This window comes from Coregonus clupeaformis, chromosome 1, assembly GCF_020615455.1.
Source record: "Coregonus clupeaformis isolate EN_2021a chromosome 1, ASM2061545v1, whole genome shotgun sequence".
Taxonomy (NCBI): Eukaryota; Metazoa; Chordata; class Actinopteri; order Salmoniformes; family Salmonidae; genus Coregonus; species Coregonus clupeaformis.
This window is the reverse complement of record NC_059192.1, coordinates 33,903,058-33,923,935: the sequence shown is the minus strand read 5'-3', so window position 1 is coordinate 33,923,935 and position 20,878 is coordinate 33,903,058. Positions and strand designations below refer to the sequence as shown.

Genomic DNA, 20,878 nt, shown 5'->3' with positions numbered 1-20,878 from the left:
ATCGTAATATAAACAGATAGCGTGAGGATGTGGATGAGATGTTGCGTGTGTGGCTTCGATGACTTGTGCGTGAAATTCTACTAACCGGTGTGGGGTCTTAGTCTTAAAAACAGATGTGCATGGTTGTGGTGTTCTCAGCATGATTTTTCACTAACTGTTTTTACGGAGTCTCACATCTACTGGGGGAAATGATTGGTTTGGATTGATGCTGAAGGTAAGAACCTAGAGGAGCTTTGCGCTGTGCTTTTTCTTTCTTTCTTTCTTGTCGTTCGTGTCGTCCTGTCCTCTCAGCCTGTTTTTGTGCATGACTTTTTGGGGTTTGGGAGTATGCATGGTTGCATTAATTTCCTTGTTCATTTACAGTTCATGTTCCCACATTCATACATGTAATGATGCCACACTGTACTGGCACATTGGACATTTGATAGTTTTCTCATCACAGTCACACTTTATGTCCTGCAACATTATTTATGAGTTGAAATATCAGGGGCAATAGAGACCATTTTACTCATTTTAGTTTCACCATCTATTCACAGTTGTATGTTTTGTCTTTTGTTCGGTCACTTTATGTTCACCAGCATTTTTTTCCTTCATTATATTTAGTTATTTTCCATTTTCACCCTTGATGTCACCCTGAAAAAGCACAGTGGGGAAGCTTGGGACAAAGCTTTTCAAAAGATATCAAAATATATCAAATCTATATTGAGATGGGAATGCAATTCCTGGGTTTTTCCTCATAGCCCCAGAGATGTGGTTCACCGTAACTGTGGGGGTAAATAAAAGATGTCACTAATCAAACTGTCTCATCAATCTTTTAAAGAGCGGCACCTCGCCCCCCTCCTCCTCCTCACCACACAGAGTGCCATGGCAACGCCTGCACAAGCTCAACCAAGACCTGCAGAATGATCTGGAGGCCCAGCGACGCAAACAAGACCTGGCCCAGCACCAGGTGCAGACCCTGAGGAGGAGCTACACTGAGGCCCAGGACGCCATTGGACGCCATGAGGCTGACATCCAGGCCCTGCAGGCCAAGCTCAGCTCTGCCATGGCTGAGATCCTGGCCAGCGAGCAGTCCGTGGCCCGCATGAGAAACGAACTCAAGCTGGAGCAGGAACGTTCCCGGGAGCAGGAGGAGGAGTGGGGGCACAGTGACGCCACCCTGCGGGTCCAGCTAAGGGACAGCGAGGACAGGCTCCGTGAGGTAGAGGCCAGCCTTCTGGAGAGGAGCCAGGCCCTCAGGCATCTGGAGCGCCAGCAGGCACTGCAGAGGGACCACCTGAGGGAGGTGCACAGGCTCCAGGAGAGGCTGGCGGAGGTGACGGGCCGGCTGAGCGCCACCGAGCAGGGCCAGGCCCTGAAGGAGGAGCGCATGAGGGCGGAGCAGCGCTCCCTGCAGGAAAGCCACGAGAGGGAGAGGCAGAGCCTGGCCCGGAGGCTGGCTGAGGCCGAGGCTGGGCGGGAAGAGCTGGAGGAGAGGCTGCAGGAGGCGGAGCAGCAGGTGGAGGCTCTTCTGAGGGGGATGCGTGCCTCGGATGGAGACGAGGTCAGGGAGGAAGTGATGCGGCTGCAGGTGGAGCTGGCCCAGACAACGGATGTGGCGGAGACGCTGAGGGAGAGCGTCCGCAGGCTGGAGGAGGAGAAGGGCCGGCTGACCTGCCGCTGCCAGGAGCTCCTCAACCAGATCTCTGAGGCAGACCGGGAGGTGACCAAACTCTGTAGCCGGCTGGAAACCGAGGAGGCCGACTACTATACCCTGGAGCACTCATACGAGAGGGCGTCGGAGGAGTTCCAGAAGATCAGCCGCGTGCTCCAGGAGAAGGAAGAGGAGATACGGCAGACCAAGGAGATGTACGAGAGGCTGGTGGAGCGCAAGGAGGAGGACCTGAACGAGGCTCTCATCAAGATGGCCGCCCTGGGCAGCAGCCTGGAGGAGACAGAGCAGAGGCTTCAGGCCAGGGAAGCGCTGCTCTGCCAGATGGGCCAAGGCTTGAGGGGGCAGAGCGAAGCCTGCAGTGCGGAGAAAGACCTGCAGGCCAAGCTGGTGGTGGCAGAGGACCGCATTGCAGAGCTGGAGCAGCACCTCAATGCCCTGCAGCTGGGCTATGCTGACCTTCGGATGGAACGCCAACGAGCCCAGGAGGGGGCTCTCCATGCTAGGGAAATAACCAAGGAAAGGGGCCAGTCCTCCTCCAACTCCTTGCCAACGAACACAGACTCCTCACAGACCTTTGACTTGGGTTCCAAGGTGAAGAGCTCCTCAGATGGTGATGAGTCTCAAGCAAAAAGGCAGAGAATACGGTTCTCCAGCATTCAGTGCCAAAAATACATCCAATCAGAAGACCTGGAGACCAGTAATGCAGACAACACTTCCTCAGACATAAGCAAAGAGATTAGCCAAGAGATCAGCCAAGACTTCCAACCGTCTATGGAGACCAACTCTTCCGATATTACATTCCAGTACTGCAGCGACCCAGAGAAGTTTATTTCCATCATAACTTCCCTGGAGATCAAGCTTCTGGCCACAGAGGAGAAGCTTAGAGACCTCACCCAGAAGCTTGAGGAGCAGCGGGTGGACCAGCCAGAGGATCTGATGGAGGGACAAGGCTCCTGTGCAGGGATTGATGCAGAGCTCCAGGAGCCCAGCAGTACCCTCCCTGGCCCAGTTAGTCAGATTACAGCTGCTAAGCACCAATACGCTAAGGCCCTAGTCTGTGTAGAGTCCAGTAGGGAGAAAGTCAGGGGTATCCTCAGTAGTCGTTGCCAGGGCAGTACAGACCTGCAGCTCCACACTTTGTCTGAGATCGAGAATGAGTTAGTTAGTGCAACGTTGTACATTAGACAGGACGGGATGACATGGAAAGAGCACCCGTCAGAGGTCACACAAAGTCAAGCCCAAGAGATTCACAAGAGCAAAGCATCGGATGAGGAAACGATACGACTCTTTGCCAAAACACTGTCTTTAGAGGCAATGGTTTTGAATAAGATGGCTTTTTTAATACAGAATCCAGACTCTGACCTTTTGCAAGGTCTTATCGAGATATGTAGAGAGACTGAGACCATCAAAAGAGGTGATGGCGATTGCGTGGCAATTGTTTATGCAGACGTCTTGACCAGGAAGCTAATGTTAGAGAGTGCCTTCTGGGCAGAGGTGGAGAAAATGGAGTCACATTGTGAATTGATGCAGGGAGAAAGCACAGATGTTGTCAAGTCAACAGTGGCTAGTATGTCCCTTGAGGCTGATGCTACTGTTATCTATAACACCTGTGTCAAAGCTGAATTATCTCACTCTCTTCAGAGTCTTAAGAGCTTTTATGAGGAAAAGTTCAAAAGGGAATTGGCCCAAGCCCATGGGAGCTTACAACAAAGGGAATCTGCTTTGAAAGAGATTATCCAAGCTCCCAAAAGACCTGATTTGAGAGAAGTCATTCAAGACGTCAGCAATGAGTTTGGCGTTAGTGAGGAGCAGAGTTTACCTGACGTAAGTCCTCCTGAACTGGCTCCCTATATGGAGCAGATTGAAATGGAGGAGGCACAGGATTTGGCTGAGGAAGTAGTGGATAGACACTTAGCAGGAGACGTGCCATCTTGTAGCGTTGACTCTGTTGAATCTCTGCAAGTTGGGCGAGACAACTTGGCCGCTGAGCTAGAGAGACAGGCAGCTATCCTCCACAGATTTTCCCAAGCGATTGAGAGCGGAAGCCATCCTGTCTTAGCCAATATTATCCAAGCAAACTCAAGGTACCAAACCATCCACAACCTCACAGGTGGTTCCCTTTGCATGCGTGAGGCGCTTATCCAGGCCCAGGTGGCCTACGTAGCCTGTAGGCTAAAAGCCGACCACGAGCGGGACTTGGTCCGGTATCGGCAAGCTGGCCAGAGCATGGACATACTTGTCCAGGAGCACGCCTGCACTGTTGGTGCCATTCGGGAGCGCTACGAGGCCTCCCTGCAGGAGGAGCGCCAGGGCTTCACCTGTACAGTGGCCTCCCTCCAGGATGAGAACCAGGCCCTGAGGGGGGAGATGGGCCAGCGAGTGGACCAGCTCTCCCAGCAGCAGGAGCGGCTGGCCCTCCTGGAGGAGCGCTTCCTCAGGGAGACTGAGGAGCTGAGGCAGAGGCACCAACTGGAGCTGAGTCAGGCGGAGCAGGGCCGGGCCTCCACCGAGCTGGCCCTGATGGAGACCACGGCCGACAGCCAGCGGAAGCTGGAAGTCCTGTTGGTGGACATGGACACCATAGAGGAGCGCCACGAAAGCCACCTAAGGAGACTGGAGGAGCAATTCCAGGGGCAGATCCGAGAGCTGCAGCAGGTCCACCAGGAGGAGATCCAAAGGCTGCATGCCCACTACACAGAGACCATCCGCTCCATCCAAGAACAAGAGGATAGTGGAAGCAAGGGCGATAGTAGCCCTGAGTCAGGCCACTCTCAGTCTCCACTACCCGAGGAGGTCACCCCGTCCACTGAGCAGGCTTGGCCCATGGAGGAAGAGGAGCAGGGTAAGGGGGAGGAGGGTCAGGCTAGGGCGGCGACGGACCCCATAGTGGTCCTGAAGGACAGGATCCAGGAGCTGGAGACCCAGATGGACACCATGCGGGACGAACTGGAGACCAAGCATCTGGAGGGAGATGTGGCCAGCCTGAGAGAGAAATACCAGAGAGACTTTGAAAGTCTAAAGGTTTTTGTTCTTCCTTTCTTAACGTCATAAATTGTAGTCTTCATGTGGTAAGCCCAGTAGTAGAGCATGAATGGTTGCTATGGTCGTTATAATCAGTCAAACTATGGGAATTGCAAACATTATTATTATTATTATTATTATTATTAGAATCATTTGCCATATCTTTGGGTCATTGCATATGAAATCAATTGAAAAATCTCCTGATTGGGGGGGCACTGGTCCAGAAATGGCACTACATCCATTTCTCCCATGGCCATACATTCATGGATACTTTTGTAGAAATCAAATGTAGTAAGGATGATTGATGATTTCATATGGAATTATCCTATTAAATATTAGTTTAATCTACAACATAATATATTATCCACGAAGTAGCATACAAAACAAATTACTTCTATTGAAATGCAGCTTTATAATCACTCGTGCTTCCGAACCATACCTTTCTCCTGGTTACTCTATAACCATAATATATTCTCCCCACACAGACAACAATGTCCAGTCTCTGTAACACGCAACATTATGTTTAGAAATATACTCAACTCTGAACAATGAATATATGCTGTTTTAGTGTCTGAAACCAATTGCAGAAATGTTGTTGATACACATGTTTATAGAAAGCCAGATGTAAATCTTATTTGATGTCCTCTCCTTTGCACTGATAACATTGGCTGCCTTAATACACTCCCTCATACTAACATTGCTTGGCTTCTGATCAAAACATTCTTGCATGACTTTCTCAGATGTAATTCTGCTTGCACTGGTCAATAATGCACCATGAAAGCTAGTCAGAGCACATAACACATGGGACTGTAGTCTCTCAGACCATCCCAAGTTAGATTAAGCCAATCGCTTAAACATACTACATTTCATCATAAATCTGGTAAGGATAAGGAAGCATCTTTACTCAATGATTAAAGCCTTAGTAACATACTACAACACCGTGGGGAGCTTTAACAATGCCAACATATTAACCCCTTCTCCCCCAGGCCACGTGTGAGCGAGGCTTCACAGCCATGGAGGAGACCCACCACAAGGTCGTCGAGGACCTCCAGAGGCAGCACCAGAGGGAGGTCTCCAAACTACTGGAGGAGAGGGAGAGGCTTTTGGCCGAAGAGACGGCCGCCACCATCGCTGGTAAAGATTAGCACCTGCATTGGCCAATCCCTAGTGTTGCCAGATTGGTCGATTTTTGTCACCTACAATTGTAATGACTCTGACCGCTAGCTTTCTGTGTTCCAGCTATTGAGGCTATGAAGAACGCACACCGAGAGGAAATGGAGAAGAACCAGCGCTCCCAAATCAGCGGACTGAGCACCGACATCGACGAGCTGCACGAGCAGTATCAGTAAGTCCCCATTTTGGTTGGGAACACAATTGGAACGTAGCAGACGATGGCAGAGATTTGAATGACCATAGGGAACTCCATATAGAGATACACTCGACACCATATGTGTTTGGACAAATGTTTATGAGTCGACAGTACAGAATGTTACCTTTTATTTGAGGGTATTTTCATACATACTGTATCTGTTTTACCTTTTAGAAATGAAAGCACTTTATGTATCTAGTCCCCCCAATTTGAGGAAGTCATACGTTTTTGGACAAATTCACTTATCGTATATTAAAGTAGTCAACTGTTTTAGTATTTGGTCCCATAGTCCTTGCACACAATGACTACATCAAGCGTGTGACTTTACAAACGTGTTGGATGCATTTGCAGTATGTTTTGGTTGTGTTTCTGATTTATGTTTTGCCTAATAGGAACTGAAGGGTGAATAATGTTCTGTGATTTGAGTCACTTTTATTGTAATTTAGAATAGAAGATGCTTCTGAACACTTCTACATTATTGTGGATGCTACCATGATTATGGATAATAATGAACGAATCGTGAATAATGTTGAGTGAGAAAGTTAGACACAAAGATCTAACCGCCCCTGTTATTGGTAATGGTGAGAGATTAGCATGTTTTATTGTAACCTCTGTACCTTTCTCACTCATGATTATTCATTATTTATTCATTATTTTTCTTAATAATTGAATTAGAAGTGTCCCGAAACATCTTAGCTCTTAGAAATATTAATCTACTCACTTAGAGATTGGAAAATGTTATGCTGTTTTCAAATTAAACAAAATACAGGTAACTGCTAAAATAAAGGAAACACCAACATAAAGTGTCTTAATAAGGCGTTGGGCCACCAGAGCCGTCAGAACAGCTTCAATTGCGCCTTGGCATAGATTCTACAAGTGTCTGGAACTCTATTGGAGGGATGCAATGCCATTCTTCCACAAGAAATTCCATAATTTGGTGTTTTGTTGATGGTGGTGGAAAACGCTGTCTCAGGCACCGCTCCAGAATCTCCTATAAGTGTTCAATTGAGTTGAGATCTGGTGACTGAGACACACACGCACACACCCTTTAAACCCCTTATGCTCCTTTGAGACCCCTCTTTCAAAGTCAATAAGATCTCTTCTAGGCATGGTAGCCACAATAATGGGCAACTGGGCATTTTTATACATAACCCTAAGCGTGATGGGATGATTTAATTGCTTAATTAGCTCAGGAACCACACTTGTGTGGAAGCACCTGATTTCAATATACTTTGAATCCCTCACTTACATCCTTTATTTTGGCAGTTACCTGTACCTTGCTCTTGTTAAAGTTTTTAGAATTGATTTGTTGGTTATAATTACTCCAGTCATCATTCTCCATTCAGTTCCTACTGGGCAACACATAACCCAAAACAAACAGCAAATCCATTCAATGAGTTTGTAGAGTCACAAGCTTGATGTAGTCATTGCGTACTAGGAATATGGGACCAAATACTAAACTTTTGACTACTTTAATACACTAAGTGAATTTGTCCAAATACTTATGACTTCTTCAAATGGGAGGACTATATACATAGTGCTTTCATTTATAAACGGTAAAACCGATATGTATAATAAAAACCCTAAAATAAAAGGTGACATTCTGTACTGTCGACTCATATGAAACGTTTGATCTCAAATCCAAAATGCTGGCGTATAGAGACAAATTTAAAATGTTAGCTTCACTGTCCAAATTCATATGGTGTTTAGTGTATATGGGTCCATAAGTAGCCAATCAATCAAAACTCACTTGTATAGCGCTAGACCTTTTTACTGATGCATTTGCCACAAGGTGACAGTGGCAACTGGTAATACACTAGGTAGAAAAACATATGGAAGTCTCTTCGGGGAAGGGGGTTGTTATGCTTTGTGTACGGTTTATGTACAGTGACTTCAAAGTATTCACAGCCCTTTTGTTGTGTTACTGCCTGAATTTAAAATTGATTAAATAGAGATTTTTTGGTCACTGGTCTACACACAATAATACCCCATAATGTCAAAGTGGAATTATGTTTTTCAACATTATTACAAACGTATTAAAAATGAAAAGCTGAAATGGCTTGAGTCAATACCTATTCAACCCCATTGTTATGGCAAGCCTAAATAAGTTCAGGAGTAAAACATTTGCTAAACAATTGCATGGACTCACTTTTTGTGCAATAATAGTGTTTAATATGATTTTTGAATGACTACCTCATCTCTGTACCCCACATACAATTATCTGTAAGGTCCCTCAGTCGAGCAGTCAATTTCAAAGACAGATTCAACCACAAAGACCAGGGAGGTTTTCCAATGCCTCGCAAAGTAGGGCACCTATTGGTAAATTTGTAAACATTTAATAAAGCAGACATTGAATATCCCTTTGAGCATGGTGAAGTTATTAATTGCACTTTGGATGGTGTATCAATACACCCAGTCACTACAAAGATACAGGCGTCCTTCCTAACTCAGTTGCCAGAGAGGAAGGAAAACGCTCACGGTTTTCACCATGAGGCAAATGGTGACTTTAAAACAGTTACATATATTTAATGGCTGTGCTAGGAGAAAACTGAGGATGGATCAACAACATTGTAGTTACTCCACAATACTAACCTAAATGACAGAGTGAAAAGAAAGAAGCCTGTACAGAATAAGAATATTCCAAAACATGCATCATGTTTGCAATAAGGCACTACAGTAAAACTGAAACTAATTTGGCAAAGAAATTAACTTTGTCCTGAATACAAAGCGTTATGTTTGGGGCGAATCCAAAACAACACATAACTGAGTACAACTCTTCATATTTTCAAGCATGGTGGTGGCTGCATCAGGATGGATCAACAACATTGTAGTTACTCCACAATACTAACCTAATTGACAGAGTGAAAAGAAAGAAGCCTGTACAGAATAAAAAATATTCCAAAACATGCATCCTGTTTGCAACAAGGCACTAAAGTAATACTGCAAAAGATGTGGCAAAGCAATTAACACTTAGTATTCAGGACAAAAAGTTATGTTTGGGGCAAATCCAATACAACACATTACTGAGTACCACTTTCCATATTTTCATGCATAGTGGTGGCTGCATCATGTTATGGGTATGCTTGTAATCGTTAGGGACTCTGGAGTTTTTCAAGATAAAAAAGAAACGGAATTGAGCTAAGCACAGGCAAAATCCTAGAGGAAAACCTGGTTCAGTCTGCTTTCCACCAGATACATAGGGAGATGAATTCACCTTTCAGCAGCACAATATCCTAAAACACAAGGCCAAATCTACACCGGAGTTGCTTACCAAGAAGACAGTGAATGTTCCTGAGTTGCCTAGTTACAGTTTTGACTTAAATCTGCTTGAAAATTGATGGCAAGACTTGAAAATGGTTGTCTAACAATGATCAACAACGAACTTGACAGAGCTTAAAGAATTTTGAAAAGAATTAATGGGCAAATATTGCACAATCCAGGTGCGCAAAGCTCTTGAGACATACCCAGAAAGACTCACAGCTGTAATCACTGCCAAAGGTGATTCTAACATGTATTGACTCAGGGGTGTGAATACTTATGTAAATTAGATTTCTGTATTTCATTTTCAATATTTCATTTTCAAAACCGTTGCTAGAAAATATCTAAAACCATGTTTTCACTTTGTCATTATGGGGTATTGTTTGTAGATGGGAGATAATTATTTTTGTATACATTTTTTTATCAGGCTGTAACACAACAAAATGTGAAATAATGAAAGGGGTATGAATACTTTCTGAAGGCACTGTATGTTCAAGTGACTGTGTGTCTCAGGGAGGAGCTGCAGTCGATCCAGAGGGAGCTGGAGGTGTTGTCAGAGCAGTACTCTCAGAAGTGTCTGGAGAACGCCCACCTGGCCCAGGCCCTAGAAGCTGAGAGACAGGCCCTCAGACAGTGTCAGAGGGAGAACCAGGAGCTCAACTCACACAACCAGGTACACACACAACACGGTACACACACACAACACGGTACACACACAACCAGGTACACACACAAGACGGTTTCCATTAGCCGGCCAAAAATGACTGGGAGAAAAAACTAAAATCCCATAGAAAAATAATGCTTTTTATTCATTGATGAAAATACGAGTCGATACACTGAACAAAAATATAAACGCAACATGCAACAATTTCAAAGATATTACTGAGTTACAGTTCATATAAGGAAATCAGTCATTTGAAATAAATTCATTAGACCCTAATCATAATAAAGGTTCTATTAACAGGAGTGAATCTTTTTTATTTATTTACTTTTTGTCCCCAATTTTGTGGTATCCAATTGGTAGTTACAGTCCTGTCCCATCGCTGCAACTCCCGTACGGACATTGGCGAGGCGAAGGTCGAGAGCCTCTGAAGCACAACCCAACCGAGCCGCACTGCTTCTTGACACAGTGCCCGCTTAACCCGGAAGCCAGCCGCACCAATGTGTCGGAGAAAACACCGGACACCTGGCGACCGACCCGCCACAGGAGTCGCTAGTACGCGATGGGACAAGAACATCCCTGCCGGCCAAACCCTCCACTACCCTGGACGACGCTGGGCCAATTGTGCGTCGCCCCATGGGTCTCCCGGTCGCGGCGACAGAGCCTGGACTCGAACCAGGATCTCTAGTGGCACAGCTAATCTAATTTAATTCATAATCATCATAAAGCTCAAATCTACAATCAAAGTAGTAAGTAAACAAAATCAACGCATAAAACCACAGACCCTTTCAAACTCTTCATTTTAGGTTGTACAATCCAACTTGCAAAACCATGGCTTAAGACCTTCCCTTCATACAGTTACACACATGCTTCATTACACAATTTCATTTATGGATTCTGGCAATTACAGTTCAGCTGGAGCTTTTGTCGCGAGTGGCATGTTAATGACAGATCAGTATCTCAATGCATTTCTAGTCTAAAGTACTATACATTTCGCAGTGTGCAGACCTCCACAATCAACCTGATACCCCAAATAAACAATTTTGGATAAACCTAAATTAATTACGGGCACGGTTGACCATCCCCCTCCCTCCCGGCACCATTCTTCTGGTGTTTCAGTTCGTCCTCCCAATGGCTCATGTTCAAAGTGGATGGCCCTTGATAATGTCCCGATTTCTCTCACCTGAGCTGCCACTGTCCTTTACAGTCCATTATGTCTTGTCCATTTTCCTACCAGTACACCAGCAGCATGAGAGAAGTTTGGACAGGATCTCTCTCCATGCTCACTCCACGTGGACTCATGTCGCACTCCTGAGAGAAAAGGCAGTTGATAGCTTCGACTGGATGCTGTGTACAGGTTGCTGGCTCGGACTCAGGTTTCAGGTAGAAGTAATGAAGGACCATAGTGAACGCCATTGTCGCCATTACTGCAGCCGGTTAGAGGTTCACACTGTTCTCGGCCAAATTATCCCTTCCATGCATCTAGATACTATCTGTGGTCACCTTCGCCATAACCTGGAGAGAGGACAGACCAGAACAACAGTTTTAGTTTAGGGCATTTCTGATTCAGGAAATCCAGACAAATTATTCACTGTATGACAAATTATTACTACTATCAAGATTCTTAATACAAATGTCTAAGACAAATGTCAGAGAATAACAACACACAGTTGAAACCATTTTTTCCCCCTTGTATTGAAGCAAGACAACAAACAAACAAACAACACAACCTCAATACACTTCTTCATATAAAACTAGAGGTGGGGAAACTTCAATCCATTTGGAGTAACTGTCAACCATTACCAACATATATTTTTTCCTTTTATAATAATAATAATAATATGCCATTTAGCAGACGCTTTTATCCAAAGCGACTTACAGTCATGTGTGCATACATTTTTACGTATGGGTGGTCCCGGGGATCGAACCCACTACCCTGGCGTTACAAGCGCCATGCTCTACCAATTGAGCTACAGAGGACCACACAGGCAGGCATGTGAAGAAAATAATTTGCATATTTACCAAAGGGCCCCGGGGGACTGGTAATTCTCCCTTTGGACACGTGACTCACATCGTGATTCATGCGTCAAAAAAAAAAAAAAAACCTGCCTGTTAAATCAAAATAACAAATCAAATTATAATTACAACCCTTGATGACTCCATTTTAACTTAATTGTATCCCATAAGGTAATTCAAGGAATAGTCTAGAGACAGGTGTCCCTTATTCAGGGGCAGCGCTCTCTCTCCTTCTCTTGTTCCGAATCACACATAGGACTCTTGATAAATTATAAACTTCTTCCTAATTATCTACTGTTTACATAGCCCATTTAAATCTCACCCAATGTCTCTAGTCTTTCTAGTGAGGGTGATCAGGCCTCACCCGAAAGTCAGAACAGAGGTCAGAGGTCATTCAACCCCATTAATTGAGTGTTTCTTTCCCTGTACCTCAGACATTATTTAAAGATATTTCAAACATTTCAAATATTTTGTGTATCAGGTTCACATTGGGTTTGTCAGTACATTTCTTATCGAGGTGGGTTGTGTGTGAGTGCTGGCGTGTGTGTGGTAAAAATAGTAGGGTCAAAACAAAATGGCCAGGCCTTTCTTAATTTGGGAGCTCCCTCAACAGCTGGATCTGGGCACCTTTACACTGCACAGTACACAGTCTCAATAACTGCTCTCCAAAGGCACCTGCCTTAGGAAGCCCCTCAAAGGGAGAGACACAGAACCATTGGCAAACATTTAAAAAAACTTGGTAGCGGACATTCCATTAGTCCTGGAAGAAAGAAAATAAACATCTTAGTCAGTCCTAAAAAGAAATCTTCATCTTAATAGAGTTTACTGCATCTTGGGCAGGAAGTCTTGATAAACCCATGCGTATACAGAATTATACTTCAGATACATCAGATGATAGTGTCCCGTCAAGCTGAATAGGCACCTTCTAAAGTAAACAATCCCAGAGCCCCTTTCTTGTGATCGTCATTTTGACCTGTTGCATTGACATACAGTTCTGTACAAACTGCCCCTGGGACATAAACTAGTCCAAATATGAAACCTCTGTAGATGGCGCGCTCTGTCCATAATAAGTCTGGCACCTTAGACCGCATAGACTGGGAAACAGATGCAGTTTCCATTTTGCCTACTCACGAATTGGTTTAGAACGTCATCATTTGGGATATCAACGAAAACTCCATCAGGAGTACAATCAATTGTAGCCTTAAGTTTAGTTAACAGAAAATCATGTTCAACATTCATTGGTTCTATTTCTAGTTTTATTGGTTAGGTGTAAATCAAGTCCTGTACCTTTACTAAAAGTGGATATATGCCAATCTTTGTCTGAGATTATTTCCCAGACCCTTTAGACAGTCATACAATGCTTTAACCTTATCTTTATCAAATGATCCATAAAGGGACCACTCTGAACATTTCTCAGAATACTTTTTACACCACTTACGTACGTCTACGTGTGGGTGTGCAAGTTGTACATTATTATTTATATTGTTACTTCTTCAAATCTCTAGTAACCTTTATACTCTTCAGACGTTACTTTATCTCTAGTAACCCATTATACTCTTCAGATGTTACTTTATCTCTAGTAACCTTTATACTCTTCAAACGTTACTTTATCTCTAGTAACCATTATACTCTTCAGATGTTACTTTATCTCTAGTAACCCATTATACTCTTCAGATGTTACTTTATCTCTAGTAACCCATTATACTCTTCAGATGTTACTTTATCTCTAGTAACCCATTATACTCTTCAGATGTTACTTTATCTCTAGTAACCCATTATACTCTTCAGATGTTACTTTATCTCTAGTAACCCATTATACTTCTAGTAACTTTATACTAGTGTACTCTATTAACAGCATATTCGGGAATAGTACTTTCTCCTTTCATATCTACACATAATAACGTTATACCATTCAACTCCACTGATGAGTCATGTTATCCTCTACCTTTAGATCCGACGGGTGGTGGTGGACTTAGGTCTACATTATTATCAAATAGCCACAGTAGCCTACTTGTAACTTAAAGTGGGTACAGCCTCAGCGTTCACAGTAAACACGCGCCGGAAGTTGCATAGAATTTTCACAATGTTCAAGTTTGCGCTCAGTGACACATTGTTTTTGAGGGAACATTGTTTGTAGGCCGAACCATTCGGATGCTACAGACATTTTCGTGAGAAGACAGATTTTTGGGATGTCTCATGGTCTGACAAACACCACTGTAGCTCGGTCACCTTCCACCGCAGATGTGGAAGGCCGACAAAGGCGGATGCAGATATCAGATATCTCTAGCTTAAATTGACTGGTTTTGATGGGGATTATTTGATTATGTTACTTAGATTGACGCACAGGTTCATCAGTAGACTTAAGGATTAACAGACATTAATGTAACCAAATGACGGGGATTAACGGTACATTTACTACTGGTGACATATGTAATGGAGAATAAAAATATATAAATAATCAAAAGGCCAAACAATTCACACAATGAAACAATGAATGCACAAGAATTGGCGGGAGACAGCTGAGCCATTCTGGAGAGAGACTCGCCTATATCTTCGCCACACAGCCCTCCCCTTCTTCTTGTCTCAACATTTAAAATTATACTCACACATATTTTAGATGCTTTTCACAGACAGCCACAACTCAATAATCAGCTAGGCCTATTACCACGCACGTTGTCCAAATTGCGGGCTTCCCAAAAACGCATAGGCCTACGAGCTTGTGATTTGAAACAATCCACAGTTATTTTTTTTTAAATAAGCTAAAGATCCTTGATTCTTCTGTGGCTAAGTCCTGCTTTCTGGTGAAGTATTTTGAATGATTTTATTTATTTCTGTATAGACAGGAGAATTTATATAATTTTAGCAAATATATTTCCATTTACTTCCCTATTGGACCCACCGCTATGCCATTTCTTTCCTGTTCTATTGGTTTTCATATCAACTTTCTTTCGTTGTCCAGAAGCCAACGGCACAATCCTAGTCATATTAGCAACCCATCCTAGTTGTTGCATCTTTAGATTCTCCCTCTTTCTACATTTCTAACAGAGATTTTCATCTCTGTCACATATGGAACCGCTATCAGGTGCACTGTTTAGAATGGTGTTTTCCCGCGAATTGCATTTTGGCAATTGTTTGAAAATTGCGTTTTATTGGCTGCTTCATTACATGAGTTGTATGTTCTGTTAAGATGCATTACCGTGATTTCTGTCATTCTGAGGACCGTGGGTGGACGCCCTAAGGGGTTATGCACCCAATGCAGATGGGTCCGGTAAATTTAAATCTTCTCAGTCACGTTGTCTGGTGCTTAACGGAAACCCTGACACACACACACACTGTGTGATCCTGTTGGCCTTGAAACAGTCCAGATGCCCCAGTTGAATAATGTGAACTCTGACCTCTGTGTGACCGACCCATAGGAGCTGAATAACCGTCTGACCGTGGAGATCACACGCATGCGCTCCTGCTACAGCGGAGAAACGGCAATGTCACCCTTCACCCAGGGAAAGGACCTCTATGAACTGGAGGTACTCTACTCTTCACTCTGTCTCACACACACATTGGCCACACTGGTATTCTATCTTTGATATGTATCTTTATTTACTGTACATCTCAATTTTAGGTCTTATTGCGTATCAAGGAGTCCGAAATCCAGTATCTCAAACAGGAAATCCATTCGCTGAAGGATGAACTTCAGTCTGCATTAAGGGTATGGAAAAACACACATATTCTCAATCTCTCTATCTATCAAGACCATGTTAGTCATTATAAACACTGTTCTTTGACGACTAACCTTTCGATGTCCACCAACAATATAACCTGGAATCCAAAATAATTCCTCAGTGTTTCACTGAACCGTAGAAAATCAGTTTGGATCCCAGGCTACCAAAAATACACCAAGTTTGAAGTCAATGGCTAAATCAGTGTTTTTTTTAATCCTCTCTTTTGAACAGGATAAGAAATATGCCACAGACAAGTACAAGGACATCTACACAGAGCTCAGCATCGTGAAGGCCAAGGCTGACTGTGACATCACCAAGCTGACGGAGAAGCTACTGGTCGCCACGGAAGCACTGGGGGAGAGGAACGTGGATGGGTCGGCTACCCCTGGATATGGTGAGTGGGAAACCATAACCCTCTTGGACCCCTATGCATTTTAGTTACTTGCAATGTCTAAGAAATGCATCAGGTTGATGGGGAAAAACGCTATGAAAATGATTCATTCATGTCCACATGCCTTTTTTTTCACCTAATTTTGTTTTTGCAGATATCATGAAATCGAAAAGTAACCCCGATTTTCTGAAAAAGGAGCGATCGACTCTCTCCAAGCAAATGAGAGGTGTTAGATCAAAGGTAAGCTAATGTGGACATTCCTGATGCGGACATTCCCCCGCGTTTTGTTGTAAATGTTGTAATTCAACATATTTGTTTAACATTTAGAATCGTGTGAGTGTGTGGGAGTGTGTACATGTGAACGAGTGTAGGTGTGCACATAGATTACTGCTGTTAGTGTGTTTTGCGCTTACGGGTCAGTCCATCAATCATTCATGTTTTATATATGGTAAGCTTGTCCTCCTGTCTTCCCACATCAGTCCATCACTGAACAGGTCATCTGGGATAGCTGACACCCCCCTTGAGGGGCGATTCTTCCCCTTACCCCAAGATGTAGGTATAGCATGTCCTTGAGTGAGCATGTCCCACCCCAACCACCCAGCATGTTGCGTTCTATTACCCCTGCCTCTCCTCTCTGCCCCCTCCATCGATGAGGGCCCAATAAACCTGGTGCAATGAACTTTCACTTGAATTAGTACAGCAGAAGGTAAGACATGCAGGTCTTTCAGAGTGGTAAGGTCTGCCTTGCAGGAACATGGGTTCTTCAGTGCCTAGAATGAGTTCAAACAATAACGCAGCAACTACCCCGTCACTGTTTTGGTAAAAAGCTGAGGGATGGGGCTGGAGAAATGTAAGCACTTTCAAATTCATAGACAGGGCTATGGATGCAAGGACTGACCATCCATGAGATCGACATTATAGTTTTAACCATGTCTTGAGGCTATAGAGTTTGTTTACAATAACATTATTTACAAACATTGGATTAATAAAAGCATATAATTTGGGTTCTGATGTGGTAAGGTAAGACAGTTGAACGAAGCTCATGAAGCAATTATAAATTATATTATTCAAGAGTAAATGGCTATATATCATTAATTTAATAGTACAAAAATGGATGTAGCAATCGCAGATTGGAGCATATCTGTGGACATGGCTCTAGCGGTTAGATCTTTGGGCTACTAACCAAAAGATCAATAGTTTGAATCCCAAGGTGAAAAATCTGTCTGTACCCTTATTGCTCCAGGGTCGCCGTTGATAATGGCTGACCCTGGTCGTAACCCCACTCTCCGAGAGTGTCTCAGGGGGAGTTGGGATATGCAAAACGCACATTTCCAATTCACACATGTGTATAATACACACTTGTACATGTGAAATAGGACAAATAAGCACCCACCAAATTATTATTATTAGACATTGCTCCCAATACTCTCAAATGTATTTCTGACCTCCTCTTCTCTCCCTCATCACCACTGGTTTGTGAAAGAGCTGGATAGGATCATCCATATTGATTCACCTGTCATGTCCTGTAAGATCAGTGGTCATGATGGAAGGAAACAAGGAAAGGAACCTTACTACAGCCAGGCTATTGGGGCACAGCAAATATAATTGTGTATGTTGTGTGGACTAGGAATTACTAGTCACCTGCAGTAGCTGTGGAGAATACTAGAGTAGCCCAGTATATGTAATGATCCCAGTATAAACTGGAATGCCATTTTTCTTTTAAATCCTTGAATGTTATCAACTTGGTGATCCCCCTTGGTCAAACCACTGCTTGGGTGTGAAGTTTGGGCTGGAGATGGAGGCGGTGGTTTGGATGTGTTTGTAGTACAGTACAAAGGAGGTGTCCATGAAATAACTCATGTGTTTGTACCACAATGAGCCCAGGAAACTTCTCTCCCTTACCTGGTCAGTCAAGGAACTTACATTAACTGTGGTGTTCTGTTGAATAGCTTTGTCTGTGAACATTTCTGTTTCTATTTTGTCTGTAGAGCACATAAACATGTCATAATGGTTGTTTTTGTGTTGTGTCTGGTATGGTTTTGTGTTGTCTTGTATGTTTGTGTTGTGTTGTGTTTTGTCTGGTGTGTTTTGTCTGACTTGCATGACTAATGTGTGTCATTTAGCACCCTAAACTTCACCAACACACCTTGAGTGGTGGTAATCGAGTCCCCATTTTTCAAATGTCTGTCAGAATGTCACCATTTGGATGACATGTCAGCCAAGTTGATGTTAACTTTAAACCCTACTACCGGTTTCTTTACTGTGATTCACCAACATAACACCCCTAAATAAGATTATATTCTCTAACAGTGAATCCTGGGCTCTTGCCAGGGGAAAAGTTACACGTGTGGTTCTTTATATGAATAATGCTTAACATGAATAGTGTTCTGGCCTTGAAGCCAGACAATATATTGGTTTAAATTTCATTTTCACACTAATTTTCTTTCTCTCAGAGCCTCAAAGAGGGACTGACTGTGCAGGAGCGCATGAAGCTGTTCGAAGCGAAAGATTCCAGAAAGATCTGAATATTGTGGATTCTGTGTTTCCTTTCCACACTTCACTCAATTTACTATGGCGATCAGACTGCAAAGAGCACACCCCCGCCAGGAAGATAATCATACACACGCTCTCTACCCTGATCCTGGACTAACTGCACCCTCTTGACTTAATTCAAGTTTTTTGCCTGTTTTGATTATTTGAAAGCTTTTTAATATGCTATGATTTCTCATTTACACTGTTTAATTCTGTGAATATGCTTCACGATTCTTCGCAGCTGTCAATAATGGCCTTGACGTGGTAGACATGTAATACATTGATAGTATATCCACTCTCCTGGGAATTTAAATGTGTTTTGGGCTGGATTGCAGTTACGAGAGGGCTTATTAGGGATAGCACTTATTTTACATTTTATGTTTTTGCCTTCTCAGTTTCTTAATCCACTGAAATGCCAAAACAGAAGGGTTTGGTTCAGTATAATAATCTGTCCCAATAGGAATCCGTTGAATATCTGCTGTAGTGTTTTGTTACCACAAACAACAATTGCTATTTCTAATATGATTTTGTATGTGTTTTAAATAAGTGGCTGTTCCACTTGTTGTAAATAACTACTGGGAGAGATATGTAAGAGTATGGTTTACCAGTGATTGTGGTGGCATCTGGTGACTACTTGATTTACTTGAGGAAACTGATTTTAAAAAGCCAACTATATACCGTGCAACCAAACTTCACGGCTAGGCTACTGTCAAATGTTATGGCAACCAACCTAACTCGCTACTGATAACATACGCCTTTTCTCTTTGCAGCTACAACAAGGAACTGGAATTGCCGATGGTTGTTTTGGCTTTCGTGTGAGGTTTTCAGCCCAGAAAGTTGACATAATGTAGTGCTTTGCATGACTGTTAATTTGAATTAGTGAATTTATCAATTCCTATCATTTTTCCTTTTGTGTTTTAGTGATTGTTCAGTTTGAGCAGACCTCTCCTCCATAAGCTTTGCTTTGCTTCACTGCTCTCGGTCTTTTGTTTTGAGGCTGTGAGGTGAAATGTTTAACTGAACATGACTTTCACTTGGTCCAATGCCCAGACCTCTCTTTAAAACCCCTTTATCTTTCTGGCTCATTTGAGTTAAAGGATAAACACATTCACAAAACCTGTGCAGCTATGGAAACACTGTATAGTATTCAAAGCACGCCTTGTAAATATACTGTATGCCACACAGAAGTTTTTTGTGTTACGTTTTAAATCTGTACCTTGCTTACTAGCAACATATGCTTACATATGAAAATATATGAATATTTTTTATTTTCGTTTGAATGTAAAACATCAAATAAATTAACCGTTTCTGAACCTTCTGTGAAATTGTTCTTGAATGACATTTTGACTCCATTGACACCAAATGTCTGCCATTTTTGTTTTACAGAGGTGTGGACTCGAGTCATGTGACTTGGACTCGAGTCAGACTCGAGTCATGAATTTGATGACTTCAGACTCGACTCGACAAAATGTACAAAGACTTGCAACTCGACTTGGACTTTAACATCAATGACTCGTGACTTGACTTGGACTTGCGCCTTATGACTCGAGAAGACTTGCTACGAGGACTTGTAATGACTTGCAAAGGCTTGCTAAGAGGACTTGAAATGACTCGAAACTAAAATGTAGGACTTTGGACTCGACTTGAGACTTGATGGCTTTGACTTTTGACTCGACTTGGGACTTGCCTCATCTTTGACTCGACTTGAATCGGGACTCGAGGGCAAAGACTTGAGACTTACTTGTGACTTGCATAACAATGACTTTGTCCCACCTCTGTTGTTTTATGCTTTTTACTGTTGCAGGGTAAAGGTTCTCCACAGGTCAACAGATTATGTCTTTGAGGTATAACTGCATAACCAAGAGGTTCGTTCCTCAACTGGTGAGGTGTATAATGATCCAGTCACAATTGAATATGTTCTTTAGTCCAGGAGTAGGTATAAACTGAATAGGAAGTGACACCTGGATGTTCCAGAGCCATTTGAGTAAGCTCTTGACCAGGCCTTTTTTGCCACCATGTTTGAATTCTTCACACAGAGAATGGAGCAAACCTGCATGTAGGAAGGCAATGAAATAAACTAAATTGTTCTCCTCGAGTCCCCTCCTCGCTGCCTCCTCAAAACCCATTGGAGGAGAGGGGCGCGACCTCTGGCTTTCTCATCCAATGGGTTTTGAGAAGGAGAGAGGACACTAGGAGTTTGCAATTGAGATTCTCCCTCTCTGTAGAGCGCTGAAGAGGTACTACGTTGATATGAGGC

The 20,878-nt window shown here is 43.2% G+C and overlaps 1 protein-coding gene across 5 annotated transcripts in view; it reads left to right on the top strand.

Moving 5' to 3' along the window:
• The window catches only part of si:ch73-103b11.2 (centrosome-associated protein CEP250), an 89,718-nt gene extending 69,784 nt beyond the window's left edge, over positions 1-19,934 (top strand). For 4 of the 5 annotated variants that reach the window (XM_045220284.1, XM_045220262.1, XM_045220226.1 and 1 more), the window contains 9 exons: positions 821-4,675; positions 5,662-5,809; positions 5,915-6,020; positions 9,816-9,975; positions 15,396-15,503; positions 15,599-15,685; positions 15,930-16,092; positions 16,244-16,329; positions 18,543-19,934. In XM_045220284.1, the coding sequence (XP_045076219.1) occupies positions 821-4,675; positions 5,662-5,809; positions 5,915-6,020; positions 9,816-9,975; positions 15,396-15,503; positions 15,599-15,685; positions 15,930-16,092; positions 16,244-16,329; positions 18,543-18,614 (4,785 nt within the window). In that variant the 3' untranslated portion in view covers positions 18,615-19,934. Of the gene's footprint in view, positions 1-820; positions 4,676-5,661; positions 5,810-5,914; positions 6,021-9,815; positions 9,976-15,395; positions 15,504-15,598; positions 15,686-15,929; positions 16,093-16,243; positions 16,330-16,568; positions 16,642-18,542 lie in introns of all 5 variants that reach the window. The other variant, XM_045220248.1, reaches the window with a different exon arrangement.
• The last annotated feature ends 944 nt before the right edge of the window (positions 19,935-20,878 follow it).